General features: G+C 39.1%; 1 protein-coding gene across 1 annotated transcript; it reads right to left on the bottom strand.

Moving 5' to 3' along the window:
- Positions 1 to 10,254: 10,254 nt before the first annotated feature.
- Positions 10,255 to 18,286, bottom strand: snx21 (sorting nexin family member 21). Its single transcript, XM_022766790.1, has 6 exons — positions 18,148 to 18,286; positions 15,230 to 15,557; positions 13,783 to 13,979; positions 13,331 to 13,472; positions 13,051 to 13,216; positions 10,255 to 11,113 (listed from the first exon to the last, which is right to left on the bottom strand). Exons 2-6 carry the CDS (start codon positions 15,522 to 15,524, stop codon positions 10,594 to 10,596), a joined length of 1,320 nt encoding a protein of 439 aa, XP_022622511.1. The 5' UTR covers positions 15,525 to 15,557; positions 18,148 to 18,286; the 3' UTR covers positions 10,255 to 10,593.

The raw sequence follows: 18,286 nt of genomic DNA, 5'->3' as shown, positions 1-18,286 counted from the left end.
GTGTGTGTATCTAAAGTCTGATTTATCTTACTGTTACCCACTGTTTCAAAAAACTATTAAAAAACATTAGTGAGTCACACTGTCACTGGGTGACATGTTCCTTCATCACCATGAACAACACACTGTAGTTTATTTTGATTCAGTCCCACACGCACCATCCTGCTGTCCCCAATATTAGAGCTAAAATATGGATTAAGAACTGAAAATAGTCCCCAACAAATGCACTATTTCCTCTGTTTGTTTGTTTGTTTGTTTAAAACTACAGTGTGCAGCTGTTTTAGGAAATTACTGAGACCTTTTGAAATATTTCAACTATATATTTGTGAGATGTTTTTAAGGATTTATGTCTTTGGCAGGAATATGAGTGACTATGTCAGTTGAAATGGTCATTTTTGCGTTTTATTTTCAATGAAAAAATATAAAATGATGATGATGTGGTTTCTGTTGGGGCTTGTACCAAACAAGAACGTTCCCTTACATCTGGAAAATATGATTTGTAGGCCGGGGCATCTCTGTAGCACAACAACGCTTAATTTATGGTCTGTTGTGACGCCCTTTATCGATACAATTTCTTTTAATTGTTCAGCCCTACTGTTCACTATTATATAAGTGGCCAATTTCTGAGCAAATTAAATCTCTGTGGCATGTTCAGTACCTTCTGCTAAAAATCCTACAAGTTTACTACAGTTTAGTGCTCAATACAGAATAAACCTCTCTGTGTCTCGTGTGTTGGGAGTGGTGAATGACAGAACCAGGGAGTGACTTTGGACACAGCGTTGGTTCTTTTCATGAGATTTGTTGACAACATGAAAAATATAGCATAAAACCAGCATAGTCCTCCATAACTGACTCCTCACAACTTAATATTTAGTTTTGTTTTACACGAGGAGATGAGAGGTTATATTGCTGTCTGACAGTTTAAAAGTTTTAAATCAAATCTGAGAACTTTGCTTTTATGACTTCAGGGTAAATATTGCAAAGTAAAAATGAAATTAATTTCTTTTTATTTATTAATGTTATAAAAACAGTGGAGAACTTGAGATTATGTTTTGTGTATCTGGTCCTCACTTTTTAATTTTGAATGTTGTTTCTTTATGGGCTGTGTGCAATAACCAGAGGTCTCATTGTCACACTGCTGGCCCGCAGTGGTCAGCTGTGAGGGACTTTGTACAACTGCACTGTAAAGTCTTGTGCTCAGGTTTGTGTGTGTGTGTGAGATGTCTGGGAGGGAGTTTATGTGTGTGATGAGCTCATGATGATACAGGAAGGGTTGTACAACTGGTCTGACATGACAGTATAGATATTTGTATTTCTGTGTGTGTGTCCTTGCGGCTGAATGCCTCCGCCACATATTTTCAGGTTACATCCCTGTTAATCCAGAGTCATATAAAATATTAACCATTTGTGTGTAATTTTGTCATAATTGCTGTGTGAAGTCTTGAGTAATGGCTAAATTGCTGTTTTGTAAGGTCACACTGACCTTTGACCTTTAACCACCAAAGTTTAGTCAGTTCGTTCTTGAGTCCAGGTGAACGTTTGTGCCAAATTTGAAAGGATTTCCTTGAGGCGTTCTCGAAATATTGCATTCACAAGGCCAAAATCATGTTTTGTGGTCACTGTGAGCCTTGACCATCAAAATCTAATCAGTTTGTCCTTGAGTTCTAGTGAATGTTTGTACCACATTTGAAGAAGTTCCAACAAGGTGTTACTGAGACATCGTGTCCACGAGAATGGGACGGACGGACAACCCGAAAACAATATGCCTCTGGCTGTCGCTGGTACAGAGGCATAACAATGTCAGTGAACTGTGCGGATTTTAGGGTTTCACTGCTGTGAGTTTAGCTCTCTGTGAAATGGAGTTTAAAGTTTACTCCAGTCATTTAGTTTTACACTTTAACCATCTTTACTTTCAGACTTAAATCAAATAATTTCTTTTGACGTTAACACACCAGTAACTGACTCCTCTTTCCGACCATGATGCTGAATTAAAACCGTTTTAAAATGTGATTAATTGAAAAGGAATTTCTTTATTTTTTAAACATTTTACAGATCCACTTTTTCCTAATAATTTATTTTAAATTTCCTTGAAAAAACATGTAGTTTGGTTCTAATTAAAGGAAAAAATAGACATGAAGTTATTTTAATTAGTTGAATTTGTGATATTGGGATTTATCACTTTTCAAATGAATTTCCATGAAAGAAAAATCTCCATTTAAACCCCAGTGAACATTTATTACTCATTCATTTATTTTGATGAATTGTCCTCTGAATAGTCTCAAGGTTTAGGAATAACCGTCACTCTCCTTTCTACCTGTAATTACACCAAATTACTACTACTACTTCTTAGGAGAATAGAGAAACTAAATTGGAGTTTTCAAACCGATAAAATAAAACATTATATTTATTAATGAGCTGTAATTTCCAAATAAGTTTCCTATGAAATTTGGTACTAATTATAGGGAAACAGGAGTTTTTGTTATTACATGTTATTATGAATTACACGGTTCTTTCCAGGAAACATCACTGGAGATTTCTCAAATTTTTGTTTTTATTTACAGTGACAAAACAGAAAGTGAAGTCATGTCCCTTTGATTAATGAGCTGCTGAAAAGACATACTGCTTATATATACATGATAAAATGGATTTAAAAAGTCTACATTTCTTATCATCATCATCATCACAGCCCTGACACTGATATTTGGAAGAACAGTGAGAATCAACAGTTAGTGTGGATGAGACTCTGCTGCACCAAGTTCAGAAGTTCAGTTTACAGAGGACAGCTGGGGCTTAAAGTCTCGCCTAATGCAGCTTTGGGGAAACAGAGCATGATGGGAACACAGACGCACATGCTGCCTCCCAGTTCAGGGGTCTGGATGTGTGTCGGTGGCGCTGCTCATTGCTACTTTGCCCGAAATTAAATAGTCTAACGTCATATAGAGCAAAGTCGGTGGAGCATGCAGGTTCTTGTGCACTAGTGAAATCAGAAACTGAGGTTGTACAGTACCAGTAGGTGGCCTTCAAACACAGTGGTAAAGTGACTGGGACAGGTTTGATAATCAGTTCAGAGTTACGAGTATTTAGTGTGAAGATGAACAACTGAACAATAGCAGCAGATTAATACAAAATATATGAACATGTCCAGGCTGGTGACAAGACCAAAGTTTATGTTCAACTTCCATTGTTTTCATGCAGCAGTGTTTCCTGGTGTGCGATCATTCACTCAAACAGTAGCAACAATAGTAAATGGTACGGCACTGAGTGGAGAAGTCTATTTTCTCTAAATTCAGTTGAAAGTTTGGAGAGTTTGGATAGGAACATGAAACCATGTTGTCCCTTTTAATAACTTGTGGAGTGTCAGGGTGCATAATAACCATTTTCCTTATTTTAATTTCTCTCACAGCTGAAGTTCTTTTTTTTGATTATTACTTCTGCTGGTTTTAATGTTATTTTATTCATCTATGTTACCAACAATGGCTCACCGGGTGTTATCAACACCTTTCTTACTATGACAAATCTAAACTTCACCTGTGAAAAGGATTATTATGACATATGGCTGAATAATGAGTCACCTGAATACCTGTTTGACTAATAGATGGTCCTGCAAAGAATTCTAGGATGCTGAGGGCTGATGTACCTTATGGAGCTGTTATGACATTTTCAGTCCGTAAATGATACTTCAAATGACATGGCTCCTTATATGAGGCGCAGATGAACAGATAAGAAGTTAAAGGGTCAGTTCCTTAAGTTTTTAGGCTTTAATGTTTTTTTTTTTAATGTGTAATAAATGTAACCATGATGATGTTTTAAATTCTGAACCTGCACCTGTTCAGTAATTTTATTTTATTTATTTATTTTTTTTGTGCTGCATTTTATTATAAAATCACCATAAACGTTGACTGACAGCACTATGGGTTTGGAGGTAACACTTTCCAGTCTGACAGCCATGTTGGCGCTTCAGTCCTGCTCTGTGACCGTTGCTACAGCAACCGGTGTTTCTACGGCAGCTGATGTCTCAGCTCTTGGCCTTGTCACCATGGTGATGTTTTGTGGAGGACGATGGGGCTTATTTACAGCTAACACTCGTCAGCTGTGCAGAGAAGAGCAGCAGCAGCAGCAGTAACATTAAAACCACCTGGACTGACTCTGGGTGCAGATCTGGTTCCAGCATGTTCACCACCGTCCTGTGGATCCTGAACCTGACTTCACCACCACACAGCCACCACAGTCCGTCTAACCAGTAGAAAGCAATATATGTGATTTATTTTGAAATATATTTTCATGCTGTAATAAAATACTGAACTCCACAGAGCCTCCTGTCATTCTTCTGAATCTGAAACTGCGTCATAACTGCAACATGAGCTGAAGCAGGGCGACCTCTGCTGGTGACCGAGTGGCTTCACAACTGCTGGACGAAAACTAAGAAAAGTAATAAAACAAACAGGTAATACTGCAGCTGCGAGAGAAAAATAAAATGACTGGGTGTTACATGTTAGACTCCATCATCTGAACACTGAATCTATTAAATCTGGGTGTAATGACCATGAACAACAGACCTTAGCTGATATAAGGCATTCATTTGTTTGTCAGATACACTGTATCTATTTGTAGTTATGACTTGTTGTTGATATGAACATTACTGAAAAGTAAGAAAAATATTTTTTTTGGAACAGGAGGAAATTTGTTGGACATAAAACTCTCCTGGTTAAATAAAAAATAAAACATGAACAACTGGGTCAGAAAATATCATTAAAGGTCCATATTTTACAGTGTTTTATTTGAAGTGTTGATCCATAGGAAGATACGTTTGTGGTTTTAAGAACCAAAACCATCTCAATGTAGTTTTACATCCCCTCTCAGGTTTCTCTTTGGAGCTCTAGTAACAACAGGTCGGTGAGCCACTGATTGGCTGACTGTTTTATGAGTGATCCAATAAAAATATAGCAGATTTCAGGAAAACACTCAGAAAAACCAAATCCTGCAAGGTTGGATGGTGGGTCCAGGTGGGCGGGGCTTGGGGTATGGCTGAGGGTGGTGACTACTTTGTTGTGACATCACAAAGTTACATTAGTCCTGACAGCTTGTTTTAAGGCTCAGTTTCTGAATACAGGCTGTGAGCATTTCTCTGTGGACTGAGCGATTTGATACTTTCACAGTATTAATATAGCACCTAGACCTGCTGTATAATCAAAGAAGACATGGACCTTTATACTATATCAGACTTTAATAAAAAGTCAAAAGTCCAAAACTAAAACTAAAAAACCAAAACTAAAACATGAAGACAGGAGACTTGTATGTGTTTCTCTGTTGTGATCATTAAATGCAAACTTTGAAAAAGTCACCGGCAGTGTTATCATCCTTAGTGTCATCCCTTCTCAACAGAGGGAAAAACATACAACATCCATCATCTGCATGATGCTCGTCGTCCTGTTTCTGTCCTGTCATGGTAAAGTCACGAAGAAAGAAGAAAAGAGAGATCTGGAACTTGTAACAAATTTATTCCATAAAATATACTTGCATGTAGCTCTATGAAGCAGTGTTGCTACAGTTCAATCCAAGTTTAAAAATATTCCACACAGGACAGGCAGGCTGCAATATCTGATCTGAAATCACATCTTTCATCTCAACAGGTGAAGAAAATGACCTTGTGTTTGTTACTTTGATCCATTTTGAAATAAACAGCTTTCCAAACAGTTTAAAAGAAATGATGAAAACCTCTGAAGTGACCGTGTAAACCTTTAGTCCAAGTAAAAAAAAACAAAACACCTCAAATCAGGGTCACTAAGGGTTTCATAAACATGCAGCATTAAAATAAAAGCACACATACAAACAAGGCCTCAGTTTAGTCTCCGTAAAATCTGTTCAATTAATCACAGTTCATTTATTCATTTCACAGCTCAAATATTCTTTCTGATTTCAGCTGTGTGGTGGGAAAATGTTGAATGTTTTGTTGAGACAGACAGAGAGAATCAAATGTAATAAAGATCCCCAGATACAATCGAACCAGGGACGTTATTTAGACCACTTGACACCCCCCCCCCCCCCCCTCCGCAGACACCGAAACCTCTACATGTTCTACATATTGTAAACTGTCAAATGTAACTCAAATGTAAAATGTTGGTAAAACACTCAAATATCTAGAAAACAAAAGTCATGACCTCTGTGTCTTCAATAGATGCTACGGACACAGATCATCTCTGCAAAGGAACACGAAGTGAGTTCAGTTTAGTCCAGCTCTCTTCGGGATAACTGGTATCACAAAGTCGGCTCAGTTAACTCTGTGTTTATCTCTCCGGTTATGAGCACGTTCATGTGAAGGAAGCAGACTGACAGACATGACTACAAGCAGCTTCATCAGAACCTTGAATGAACTAATATGAAATGATTATATGATTATTATCTTGATACAGTTCAGCCCAAATATTGCGATATACAATATTATCGCGGAGGAGGGGTGTTATTGTATTTTATGTTTCAGGTATAAGTGATGTGCTACTAAACAGCAGTTCAAAGCAGATGCTGCAAATCCACAAAAACTACAAAAAATAAAACAAGTCTTATTTTTCAATATAAAAAATGCATGTAGTGAGAAATCCTGCGATATTCGGTATTATCCAATATCGACCTGAGCCTATAAACAGAAAGCTGGATTGAGTCCAGGACCTGTAGAATCTACATATCCTACAAATTAAAACATGAACTCATTTAAATGATGTGGCTGCTTCTGTAAGTTTCTGTGATGTTTTTTGTAACATGATTCTGCTACAAAAAGATCTGAAAAGCTGATGCTGGTTAAATAAAGAGTTGAGCAAAGAGCTCAGTGGCTGATTAAGTAGGAAAAAAGTGTGTTTTCATTTCACTGTCAGACCTAAGTAGTGTCATTACAGCAAAAAAAAATAGATAAATAGACAATAGGAGTACTGAGAGTTACACATTTGATAAATTATCCTCAATTAGGAGCAGAACCTCAACTTTAGTTTCCCCAAAATAATCCCTCCCTGACAGCCTCTCACTGAATCCCTAACCCCAACCTGAACCAAATAACGCACAGATAAAGGTTTTCCACGCTGTGTGTTGTGTAACAGAAGGTGAAGAAGCAGCAAGAAATGACAAAGCTGCTCTGAAAAAAGGCATCCGAAGCTGAATATAATGTTTCTATTAGCTGTAACTGTATCATGGTTTTAGTCCTCAGTGTTCCCGTGCAGCATCTCCACGTCACTGACGGAGGATATCTGAGCTCCTCACATCCTAAATGTTATTAAGACTGGAGGAACGATGGGAACATTTTCCTCCAGTCAGCAGCTTGTATCAGGCTATCATCTTGATATAACTCTGTACATGTGCATAGTCTGTTTATACAATATTTATTGATTCATTGCCTCCATCATTTCCCCTGTGTGTTAACTCATGAATGAGCCAATAACTTTGTCTCGTCCCTTATTAATCACTTGTTTTACACCACGAATGAAAACCTGTTTGTGGTTCTCAAAAACTCTCCACCAATCAGAACCGTTCCACATTCTTCCTGCTGATGTAAATCAGTTCTTCACATCTATTTTTGTCCCTTATCCAGTCATCCACTCCAGGTCACCATAACCACTAAAACCACTGGTCTCCATAGTAACCAAATCCACATAAAAAAACACACATATTCATCAGTGAAAAAGCAGCAGAATTTACCCTGAAAACATGACCCTAATGACTGAGTGCTGGAGCAGAGAGGAAACGCTGCATCAGGTAAAAGTGTGTGCAGCTGTGTGTGGAGTCAGCTGTGGAGGAGGATACGCTGATGAAGGTTATTAGATGATTCAATGCCTCTGTAACTGTTGAATATTACAAACTGGTTTGATTCATTCAGATGCTTATTAAAAAAGTGCAATAAAATGATTTGCTCCTCAAATCTAAATTGAAATCTTAATGACAAAGTAAATAATCCTGGACGTATTCAGAAACACTATAGTTTTAGAAAATTCACAGCAAACTGTTCCAGCTGAAGCGTGACAATCATCATGGTGAAGATGATGATTAATGGTTCAGAATCATTCTGTCAGTTACTCTCTGACTTAGACTGATGATTGTCTCACTACTGAAGTGATGATTGCTTTGTGAACTAAAGCTGAGGTAATCGTCTCTATGTTCTTGACCTGTACTAATACCTGTTTTGTTTGTCTCATGCATGTGAACACAGGAGTGACCTCCTACACATTTCTGCCAATGGTTTCACAGTTCTCCACTGATCTGCAGGTGGCGGTAATGCACCAGGATATGCAGCCATGTGTCAATAAAGGCAGTGAAGAAGCAAATGGCCAGTAACTCAAACATTTTAAATCAGCTTTAGGAGGAAGGAGCTGTATTGAATGCATTTGTTTGACCTGAAGGATACACACAATGACTAACATTCAATGCAAATACAACTTTCATTTGATTACAAAAAAACTCCACAGGGCATCTTTAAAGGGTGAGTTCACAATTTTTCAAGTTTGACTTAACCAATTAAGACCTGATGAGATGTACATGCGTAGTTCATGATTTTGTTGTTTTCTTTTAGACATGTGACATGAAATGCAGTGTGATTCACTGAAATCTGCTCAGGGAGGCGAAATCCATCATGGGAAATATATTTCATTCGTTTTTTCAGCACGGAAAGTTTTTAAAGACGCGGTTTGGACAATGGCTGACGACTTGGGCGAGGGGAGAGATACTGAAGCAGATTACAGCAGTTACCTGGATGACAACAACAAAGACAGCGACTTAGAAGATTAAGACACTGACCTCCAACAATCTAACCTGCTAAACAGTAAGTCAAGGCTCAGGGTGAGATATTGTGGAGGAGGATCAGCGAGTAAGAGCCAGTATCACCGCTAGCCTTAAACCTTTGGCTTTTATTGCAAATCATTGCCTTCACCCTATTGTTCATCAACATTTAAAAATAAAAATCAATAAATGTTACAAGGAGTTGAACTGAACTGAGAATGTTGACAACTGTGCTTGTTTTTCCTGCCATATCAACCTTGAAAAGGCCTGAAAAGACAGACTTGAAAAATTGCGAATTTGTCCTTTAATCCACTGTGAGCGTTGAGATCGAATGGTGCAGACTGTTTGCAGTAGATACACCTGTGCTGAATGTTTGTTGTGACGATGGAGAGGGCGTAGCCTGTTAGCGCTCAAGACTGAGGACTGGTAGGAACTCACAGTATCTCAGATGTTTTCTTTTAGATGTTGTCATTGGTTGATGCTGTAAAATATCAGTCAACCTTTAGTAGGCAAAAAGGATTTTTATTGTTTTACTTAATATTTATGCCATCATCATAGTCACAGAGAAAATGATTTCAGATTTTGGCAATTAGTTGGACACCTTGCCTGTAATGAGAAACCTATATACATGTGTTTGTCAAAGATGAGACACCCAAACATGCACGTCTCTGAAGAAGCGGTTTGCAGTCTGCATGTTAAGGCTGTTTCACGTCTGTGCTTAAATGTAATGTATCATAAATGGTATAAAGACCTAAATTAACATAGAGAATAATGTGAACATGTGAATTTGCTCCTTCCTCTGCTTCTTATAATCATCTATTTGTCCTCTGTCCTCACATTTCTAAAAAAGCTTGTGAATACCTTTCTTTATTTTTGAAAAAATGTTTTCCCTTTATGAATTTTTGTAGCTCACCACAGCTGAGACCAGCTAATATTACGATAAGTGAATACAGGTCCAGGATTATTTTTTTAGGATTATCGTGAAGTCAGAGATGCAAAGGAAACTTCCTGATCTGAAGAATCACAATGATCACTGACCTGCTTTAAGGCTTTTAAAGTTTGACTGAATAGATGAATGATGCATAGAACAAGTAGTAGGAGTATTACAACCACTGTTAGGAAAATAAATAAATAATCATATTTGAGAAAATAAAAATATTTTTGGAAAAAAAAGTTGTAATTTTGATAAGAAACTCTTAAATATTACTAAAAACAGTCGGAATATTTTCAGACAGAGTTGTGACACTGCAGTCCAACAGTTGTGCAAAGAAAATAGTTGTGTAACGTACAATAGAATTTGTCTGGAAATGCTAAAACATGTATGTAATTCTAACCCCAAGCAAAAACTTTTATCATTAATTCTTGAAATACAAGAAATTTTGTTTTTTTCCTGCAATACTAATAAGTTTTTATATATAATAAAATATGTATATTACAATATTGGGATATTGTATACTACAATATTTACAGTATTGCAATATATTAGTAATATTATGACTTGATTCTTTAAATATTATGACTTTTTCTTGTAATATTGTAATATTATGATTTTACTTTTTTGTAATATGACTTTTCCTTCAAACATTACAATGTAATTTTCATATTCTTTTTTTTCTTTTGCCTGTATTATTAGGATTTTTCTGACATTTTTCTCTAAATTGATATTTTTTCATCATAATATCACTTCTTGAAATATTTTAATATAGTCTCTAAATATTCTAAAGTCTTTACTCCTGAAATGTTGGCTTTTTATTGTTATTGTGACTTGTCTCACTTCATGATATCAGGTCAACACTCTTATTGTAGCATGGTGATTGTACTCTGCAGTAAGTGTGTGTTGTTCTAGCCCTCCCCCTCGCTCTCCTGTAGGTTGTGTTTTACCAGAAACTCTTTGATGGTTGGCTGATTGTCTAGCCCCGCCCACTGCTCCTCCAGGTGTTGCAAAAGCTCCTCCCATTGCCGTTTGTCTCTTCCTGTCTGCCACGACAATCGAACCACTGCCCGCAATAACGGCAACAGGAGGGGGTGGGGCCTGTTGGTAAGTGGGCGTGACACATCAGTCTGTGGAAGGGGGTTCTCACTCTGTGGGTGGGGCTTATCTTCAAGAGGGAGGGGCTTGTCCTCTGTGTTAGTCTCAGCGGGGGTCAGGACACGGAGGGCCAGGTCACAATGATCCCGGGCCTCCTCCAGCTGGTCCACTTCCTGGAAGCAGCACGACAGCCCCACTAGAGTGAAGAACCAATGGGAGGAGGCCGGGGGCGGGGCCTGATCCTGGTTGTCGTAGTAACTTGCCCAGCCCAGTTTATGCTGCAGTCTCTTGGCGTTGAGCAGTGGACCCAAGGCCTCCTGGTAACGTCCCACCCTCAACGAAACAAGACAAACTCAACTCTGAAACACTGGAGCTACAACGCTGCTTATTCTGAACTAAAACCTCTGCAGGCTCATTTATTTATCTCAAACCTTCACAGAGATGAAAAACAGAAGAGAAGAAAGGACACATGAAGAGAAAGAAAAAACAAACCCAATCAGCAGCCTGACCATCATTTTAAGAAATTATTCTTCAGGAAATTTGCGGCAAAGAATCAACTATTTATATAAATTATATTTAGTTTTCATATCACTGGCTTTCATTTTAATTTCAAATGAAAGTCCTCTACTTCATTATAACCAGCTGTTTTGCATCAAATGTTTCAGCTGTCCTCGCTCACTGGAGCAGGAGGCACTTGGCCCAGTCCAGGGCCACTAGTTCCACCCGTGTGATTTCATCTTTACCTCATCCTGGAACATGGAGGGGTGTGTGTAGGATTTTATTGGTAATACTAATCATTCCAAAACTGCCTATTTGTCTAGTTGATTACTGATTCTGCCTATTGGTTCCCTTACAGTACTGTACAAGAGAATTCAAAAATTAAGAGCAGACTTTCAAGGGATTTACAACTGGACAGGAACCACAGATAAAGGGAGGAGGGTTTAGTTGGTGCCATCCTCAAATTCTACATGAATTTGACCTTTCCTTAAGATATGTGGCTAATTACACCAAACTGCGACATGCTGCACAGTTTCACTTATCTTATTATCTTATCTTTCACTTAGCTTATTCATAAGAATTCAGAACATACTGGCTGTGGATGAGGACCAGAGCTGGATGCAGGAACAACAGTTGAAGACAACACTTTTCTGTATATTTATATTATTATCATAGTGACTAAGTCCTATACTTTAGTTGCTACCTGTCTGCTCACTGCAACTTTGATTATTTAGACGTGTCCTCAGAATAATGATATCCAGTCCTTACCAATGCTTTGTATCATGATGCGTTTATTTTCTTGTGTCCGCAATGTGTGATGTCCATAATGTCCAATAAAAGTTGTATACAAAATTAAACATAAAACAGCCAAGAAGTTGTCCGAGAACAGTCAACAAGTGTTTGTTTCTTTACAGTGAACAACACCTGTGATTACTGCCTCGGCCTTACATCACCCACTAGCGCTCAGAGGAATATCATACAAATCAAATACATGCAAATCAATACATTACCTCGCTTACTGATGGGTTAAGTTGTGTTTCGTGGTGTACCAATACTAGAAAGGTACTGCTGTACCCTCCCGTTAAAAGATATGATATCCTATTTTATATGTATCTACACTAAGAATGACAGTGTGTTAATAAGTGCTGTATTTCAGAGGCATTCAGTATTAGTATCAAGATATTTCTGTATTGATCATATCAAAGTCACAACTTTGGTATCGTGACAACATTGTTGGCAACTGACACAGACAATGAAAGGCGAGAAGAGACAAGACGGCACTGTCTTGTCTGTTAAAGTCGCACTGGTTTCCACAGAACCTTAAGAGGAAACAACCTCATAAATACTCTGGGTTTTTATTTATTTAAAACCTGCCCTATCAGAACCAAGCTCTGAGGTGCATCCACCTCCTACTTAAGCATCGGTAAGAGACACTGAACAGCAGTCCATCTAATGACGCTCAGCTGACCTCAAGCATGTCATTCAGGATTCTCAAAACCCTGTCCTGTCATTTAACAGAGCTGGGATGAAAACAGCAAACTGCTGCAGCAACATCAGAGAAAAATACATTTTGAGATCTTCTGATGTCTACTGGAGATCATAAAAAGCTGAACATATATAATTTATTATTATATAAAACAAAGTACAAACTCCACACATGTAGGAATGTGTCACAAGTAATACAGACATTCGGATTCATCTTCTCATTAAACAGTGTGATGTTTGGATGAGTTTATAGGTTTAAGATAAGTTTATGTCAGTGTATTAGTTACCTGATGAGCAGCTGTCCGGTCTGCAGGTCAGTCAGGTAGAAGAACTGCCGGACACACAGCGCCCCCCGCAAGGTGGACAGTGAACACAGGTGAGACAGGTACTGCTCAAAAGCCCGGCTCCGCTTGGCGATCGTCTCCGCCGTGAAGTTCCTGCGCAGCTTCTTTCCTACAGTGATCACAACAGGTGGTCGTGGATCAGCAGTGAAACAGGAAACAGGCACCAACTACCTCCCTATCACCAGTCTTCCTCTCTGATGATGATGACATAACTTCTACTCACGTGGAAAACAGACACGTTCCATCTGATCTCCGTGGTTACGCCGCAGTGTGGCATGAAGACGCTGGAAATCGGAGTATCGGCGGGTGATTATGGCCGGAGTCTTATCGCTGCCGCCGGACTGGATCACGTGGATGGTGTACAGCTTGAGAGAGACAGAAAAAGACCAACCATTCCAACAACCAGCTGAATCTCAGGTTCAAGGTGCATTCGGGTTCAACTGTAAAAATGACCTCCTTCACAGTTCACAGCAATGCTGTTTTGAAGTTGTAACTACTTGTTCTAGAATTTGACCTGGGTGACAAACACGAAGTACAGAGACAAAAGGTTTAGGCGCTTTACATGTTCAGATTTTTTTGTTTTTTTCCAGACACTGAGACAGACTAAATCTACAGAAGAACTGAGGCAAGTGGGCCACAGCAAATACAGATCAGATTTTTTTCATTTGAACTCACCACATATTTTGAGGAGCCGTCCTGCACCACGCTGGCGTCAGTAACCTCAAACAACAAGCTGTCCGTCAGCCGCCTCCCAGAGGGAATGGGACTTCCTCCTCCAAGTCCACGCAGACTCCTCCAGCTCTCCTGAAGTTGCCGGGTCAGCAGGGAGGAGGGGGAGGGGCCTACTGGAGACACGCCAACGGGACTGGTATCTACACGAGACAGGTGAAGTTAATTTAGTGCGTTTCTCTAATCTACTATGTGTATTTTTTAACATTAGGGTTGTTTTTAGATTAGAAATCTATACAGGCCTGACACTTTCTGTCATACCATCACTTGGATCATCATCCATCAGGCTGCATACAAATAATGTTTACAGGGATATGATGAATAATGAGCGTATTTATTTGCACTGAATGTAAACAAAAAATGATCTAAACCCTGTTGTAAAAATGAAAGTAAGGATACCAAACACTGATCCACAGAATTAAAAGAGACTGTCCTACTGTAAACCCCTCCCCCATTGTTCGATTCCCATGTGAAAGTAGCAGCTTATATTGTAACCATAACAACAAAAAAAATCTAATGTTGAGGAAGTACTTATTTTAACCAAAATCACAATCTTTTCCTGAATCTACCCATGCCATGACCATTAATATAGAAACCATGGCGACATAGGTAGGTGCGCCGCTCTAGGTACCTAGGTCCAGTACGTCTGCAAACGTAGGGGCGCTATTTCAGGAGACACGCCTATGGTTTTTATCAGAGGGTTGAAAAAACAACCTGTATGGTTGTTCTGGTCGGAGGACTGGTTGAATTAAAATGTGGACAATACAGATCTGGGTTTTTGGTGGACAGATATTAGCTTTACTCCATTCTCTCCACTTGGTCTACATATCCAAACTGCTACACTACTTTTAATCCAGACATGTCGCCTGTTTATGTGATTTACAATTTAAATACTGGAGAGAAAAATGATCAGAGACAGAATTAAAATAAATATTGCGTCATAAAACATGGTCAGGTCGTCTGTAAGTAAAAGTCTGATCCTGACAAAAGCTACACCTCTGTACAGAAGTGACAGACACTGTCTGACATGGTGATGAGTCATGGACACTCCTGCACACACCATCACATACCTTACTACCATTAAAAGCAGGACAAGTCTCATACCAGGGACACTTGTATGTACATGCTAAACTACTACTTGACAGACTGTGTTGTTCATAATATGACACAGACCAGGTGTTCAATGAAGTTGAATAAAGCTAAATTACTATTTGAACAATATGATAGAATAAAATTGCAGGACGAATACCTAAATAACGTAATTTTCCTTAAAAGCCAGAGTGAGATTCAACAACAAGCTGAATTGGAATCAAGTCAATTTTTATTGTCAATTATAAGATGATTCTAGTAATAATCACGTACATTATGTTAAATCATCAGACCACCACCTCACCTGCGCTGCTGAGCCCCTCCTCCATTGACTCTCCCAGGAAATCAGAGTCACTGTCCAGCCCCGACCCCTCGCCCTCGGGTCCGTCCTCTTGTCCTCCTCCTCCTCCGCTGTCGAAGCAAAGCGTCCCTCCGAGCCTATCGGTCACACACTCCTCCTCCTCCTCCAGCTCCGCCTCCCAGCGGTCCTCATTGAACTCCTCCTCCTCCTGTCCGCCTCCTGCTTCCTGCTCAGTTCCCGCCCCCTGACCATCTTTAAACAGCGAGCGCTTCAGACGGTCCAGCAGCCGGGACGCCATGATGCTGCCTGGCCACTGCAGGGGGAGGGGTGGCTGAGAGAAGAACAGGGGAACAACATAAATCAACATTAATCATCTTGCAGCTGATTGATTTGGTTTAAAACTCTAGTTTCACAGTAGTGTTGCTGGCAGAAAGACCAGAAACATATGTGCTACGATCCATCATCCTCCAGACAAACTCATATTTTCCTCCAGCTGCTGTCAGAAAGGTGACACACTCGACCAATAATCCACAGAAAATTAACCCACAACAATCATAAAGATTTATTTATGATTTGAGATGATGTGTTTGCTGGTTCCAGTTTCATTAAAGGTCCCATATAGTATAAAGGTAGATGTCCATGTGTTTTTTGATTATAAAGCAGGTCTAGGTTCTATATTAATACTGTGAAAGTATCAAATTGCTCAGTCCACAGAGAAATGCACACAACCTGTATTCAGAAACTGAGCCTTAAAACAAGCTGTCAGGACTTCTGTAACTTTGTGATGTCACAACAAAGCAGTCACCGCCCACAGCCATGCTAGAGCTCCAGAGAGAGGCCTGAGAGAGATGTAAAACTATGTTTTCTGGTTTTCTTAGTCTTCTGTGATAGAAAATATTTTATAGACAAAACAATTTATCAGTTATTCAAGAAAATAATCGTTAAACAAATCAATTATGAAAATAATCACAGATTCTCATTGAGAGAATGAATGATATGGATGTGTAATATCACTGAAGAATTGTCTATAAATTTATGGGGACCTCAGGAAGACTAGCCACTGTTACAATACAGTGGCTAATGGGGATCTAACTAAATTAATTAATAAAATGAATAAGTAATTAAGTGAAAATTAAGTAATTTTTCAAGTTCCAGTTTCTCAAATGTGACTATTTATGACCCTTTTTTGTCCTTTTTGATAATATTCCTATGATTTGAACTCTTGGTCGGACAAAACAAGCAATTTTGTTCTGTCTTTTTATAGACTAAATGATTGAGAAAATAATCTGCAGACTAAGTGATAATATAGGGACTGTAATAGTCTGTGTGTCCTTGGCAAAGTCTCTGCAGAGAACAGGGGAGGAGACGAGAGAAGAAGATCACAATCACAACACACATCTGTACCTCCACAACAGTTACCGCCCGTTTACTGCCATGAAACTAGAGGCCAAAGTGTTAGTAGAGCTTCATAGTAAAGATCCAACACCTTTACTTCCAGAATCCAGGTCACTGAAGAACTAGTTGGTCACATTTGAGCTCCACAAACACACTGATCTACTGTGCAGCAGGCTGAGCTGGCTCCAGTTACAGAGCTGGCGGCCTCTCTGAATGGAAATCATGTCACACATTAATAATACACAGCCGCTCGCTAAGTCAGCCTGAAGCCAGGAAAACAAAGCACACGGTGATGCTCAGGCCTGCAGAGCTTCATCAGGATCCTTCAGTCAGAGGTTCAGTGTTTTTAGCTCATCAGCACCTTTTATACACAAGATGTAAGAAAATACACTTAAACACATTTAAATTTGTTCAAGAATTTTAAAGTCCTTTGAATGAGTCGTATGTAAAGTTTTGTGTGAATGTGTCATTTCGTTCTTTTTTTATTTAAAACATTATACGTCCTATGGTCCATTATGTAGGGAGGGCAGACGTGTAGCATTGCCTACTTCTTTTGTGTGGACAATAAACTGCAAATAATGTAACAAGAACTCAACGTGAATTATATAAAACAGAAAAAAGCAGCACATCTTCACGTTTAGAAAGCTGCAAACAGCAAATGTTTAACATTAATCTATGTTTAATTATTGACCTAAACTAGTAAATAGTTGTTAGATCTGTTATGCATTGGCCATTGGCTGATTATTTGTTTAATCAACCATTTGCATCTTGTGTAAAACTGCTGTCCAATAAAACCAAATGTGCTGTTGTCTATGCTGTCCTCCTGTCAGCATGAGAATGGTCAACTGACAAACTGATGGAACTGAATCATACTTCATTATTGAAGATATAGGTGCTACAACCACATGAGAATATAATAGTGGTATTTATTAAAGCCTGGGCTCATTTACTTTCCTTTTAAAACCTGTTTGATTCTAACAATGAGGGAGGAGAAGTGGGAGTTTATGACGCGTCCGTGAACGCAGCACACTGACCAGTTAAACTTTAGCTTTAACACCAGAATAAATAATTTTAACCACACAGATATAAATCCGCTACAGATACTCTTTGACTGAAGATGGTGTAGAGCTATCTGCTAACACTGTTACATAGCACAGTAGAGTCAGTAAACAGGCTGAGGTTAATATGTTAAAGTTTTTTAAGTTAGTCGGTGATATTAAACGTTACCGACAATGTTCAGTTAGCTAACTAGCACAGCGGGATTTGGAGCTTCAAGCTAACTCTCGTTAATCCATCTTGACATTGCAAATGTAAAGTTTAAACCTCCAGCTCAGAGTTTTGTCAGACACTCCCGTTTCCGTCGGTGTCCACACGCCGCTGACTGAATGAAGGGGCTGTGGTGCTAAAAGCTAAACCCGTTAGCTCACATCACCGCAAAAGTTAGCGAACAAGCTAACAACTTTGTTTACACTCAGTGAGGTGACGGTGTGTACTGGTTCATTCGCTCGGAGGTTTAGGTAACTCACCCCTAGACTGGAAGCTGACCGTCCCCGCTCCTCTTAATCCATCTCAGCAGGTACATGTAGACTTTGAAGCTCCGGGCAGGACCTGAGGGCTGGAGCCGGTCCTGTTGGTGTTTCCGAAGTCCACACACACATACATACA

This window comes from Seriola dumerili, unplaced genomic scaffold (assembly GCF_002260705.1).
Source record: "Seriola dumerili isolate Sdu_G_001 unplaced genomic scaffold, Sdu_1.0 BDQW01001051.1, whole genome shotgun sequence".
Classification (NCBI taxonomy): Eukaryota; Metazoa; Chordata; class Actinopteri; order Carangiformes; family Carangidae; genus Seriola; species Seriola dumerili.
This window is presented reverse-complemented; position numbering and strand designations above follow the sequence as displayed.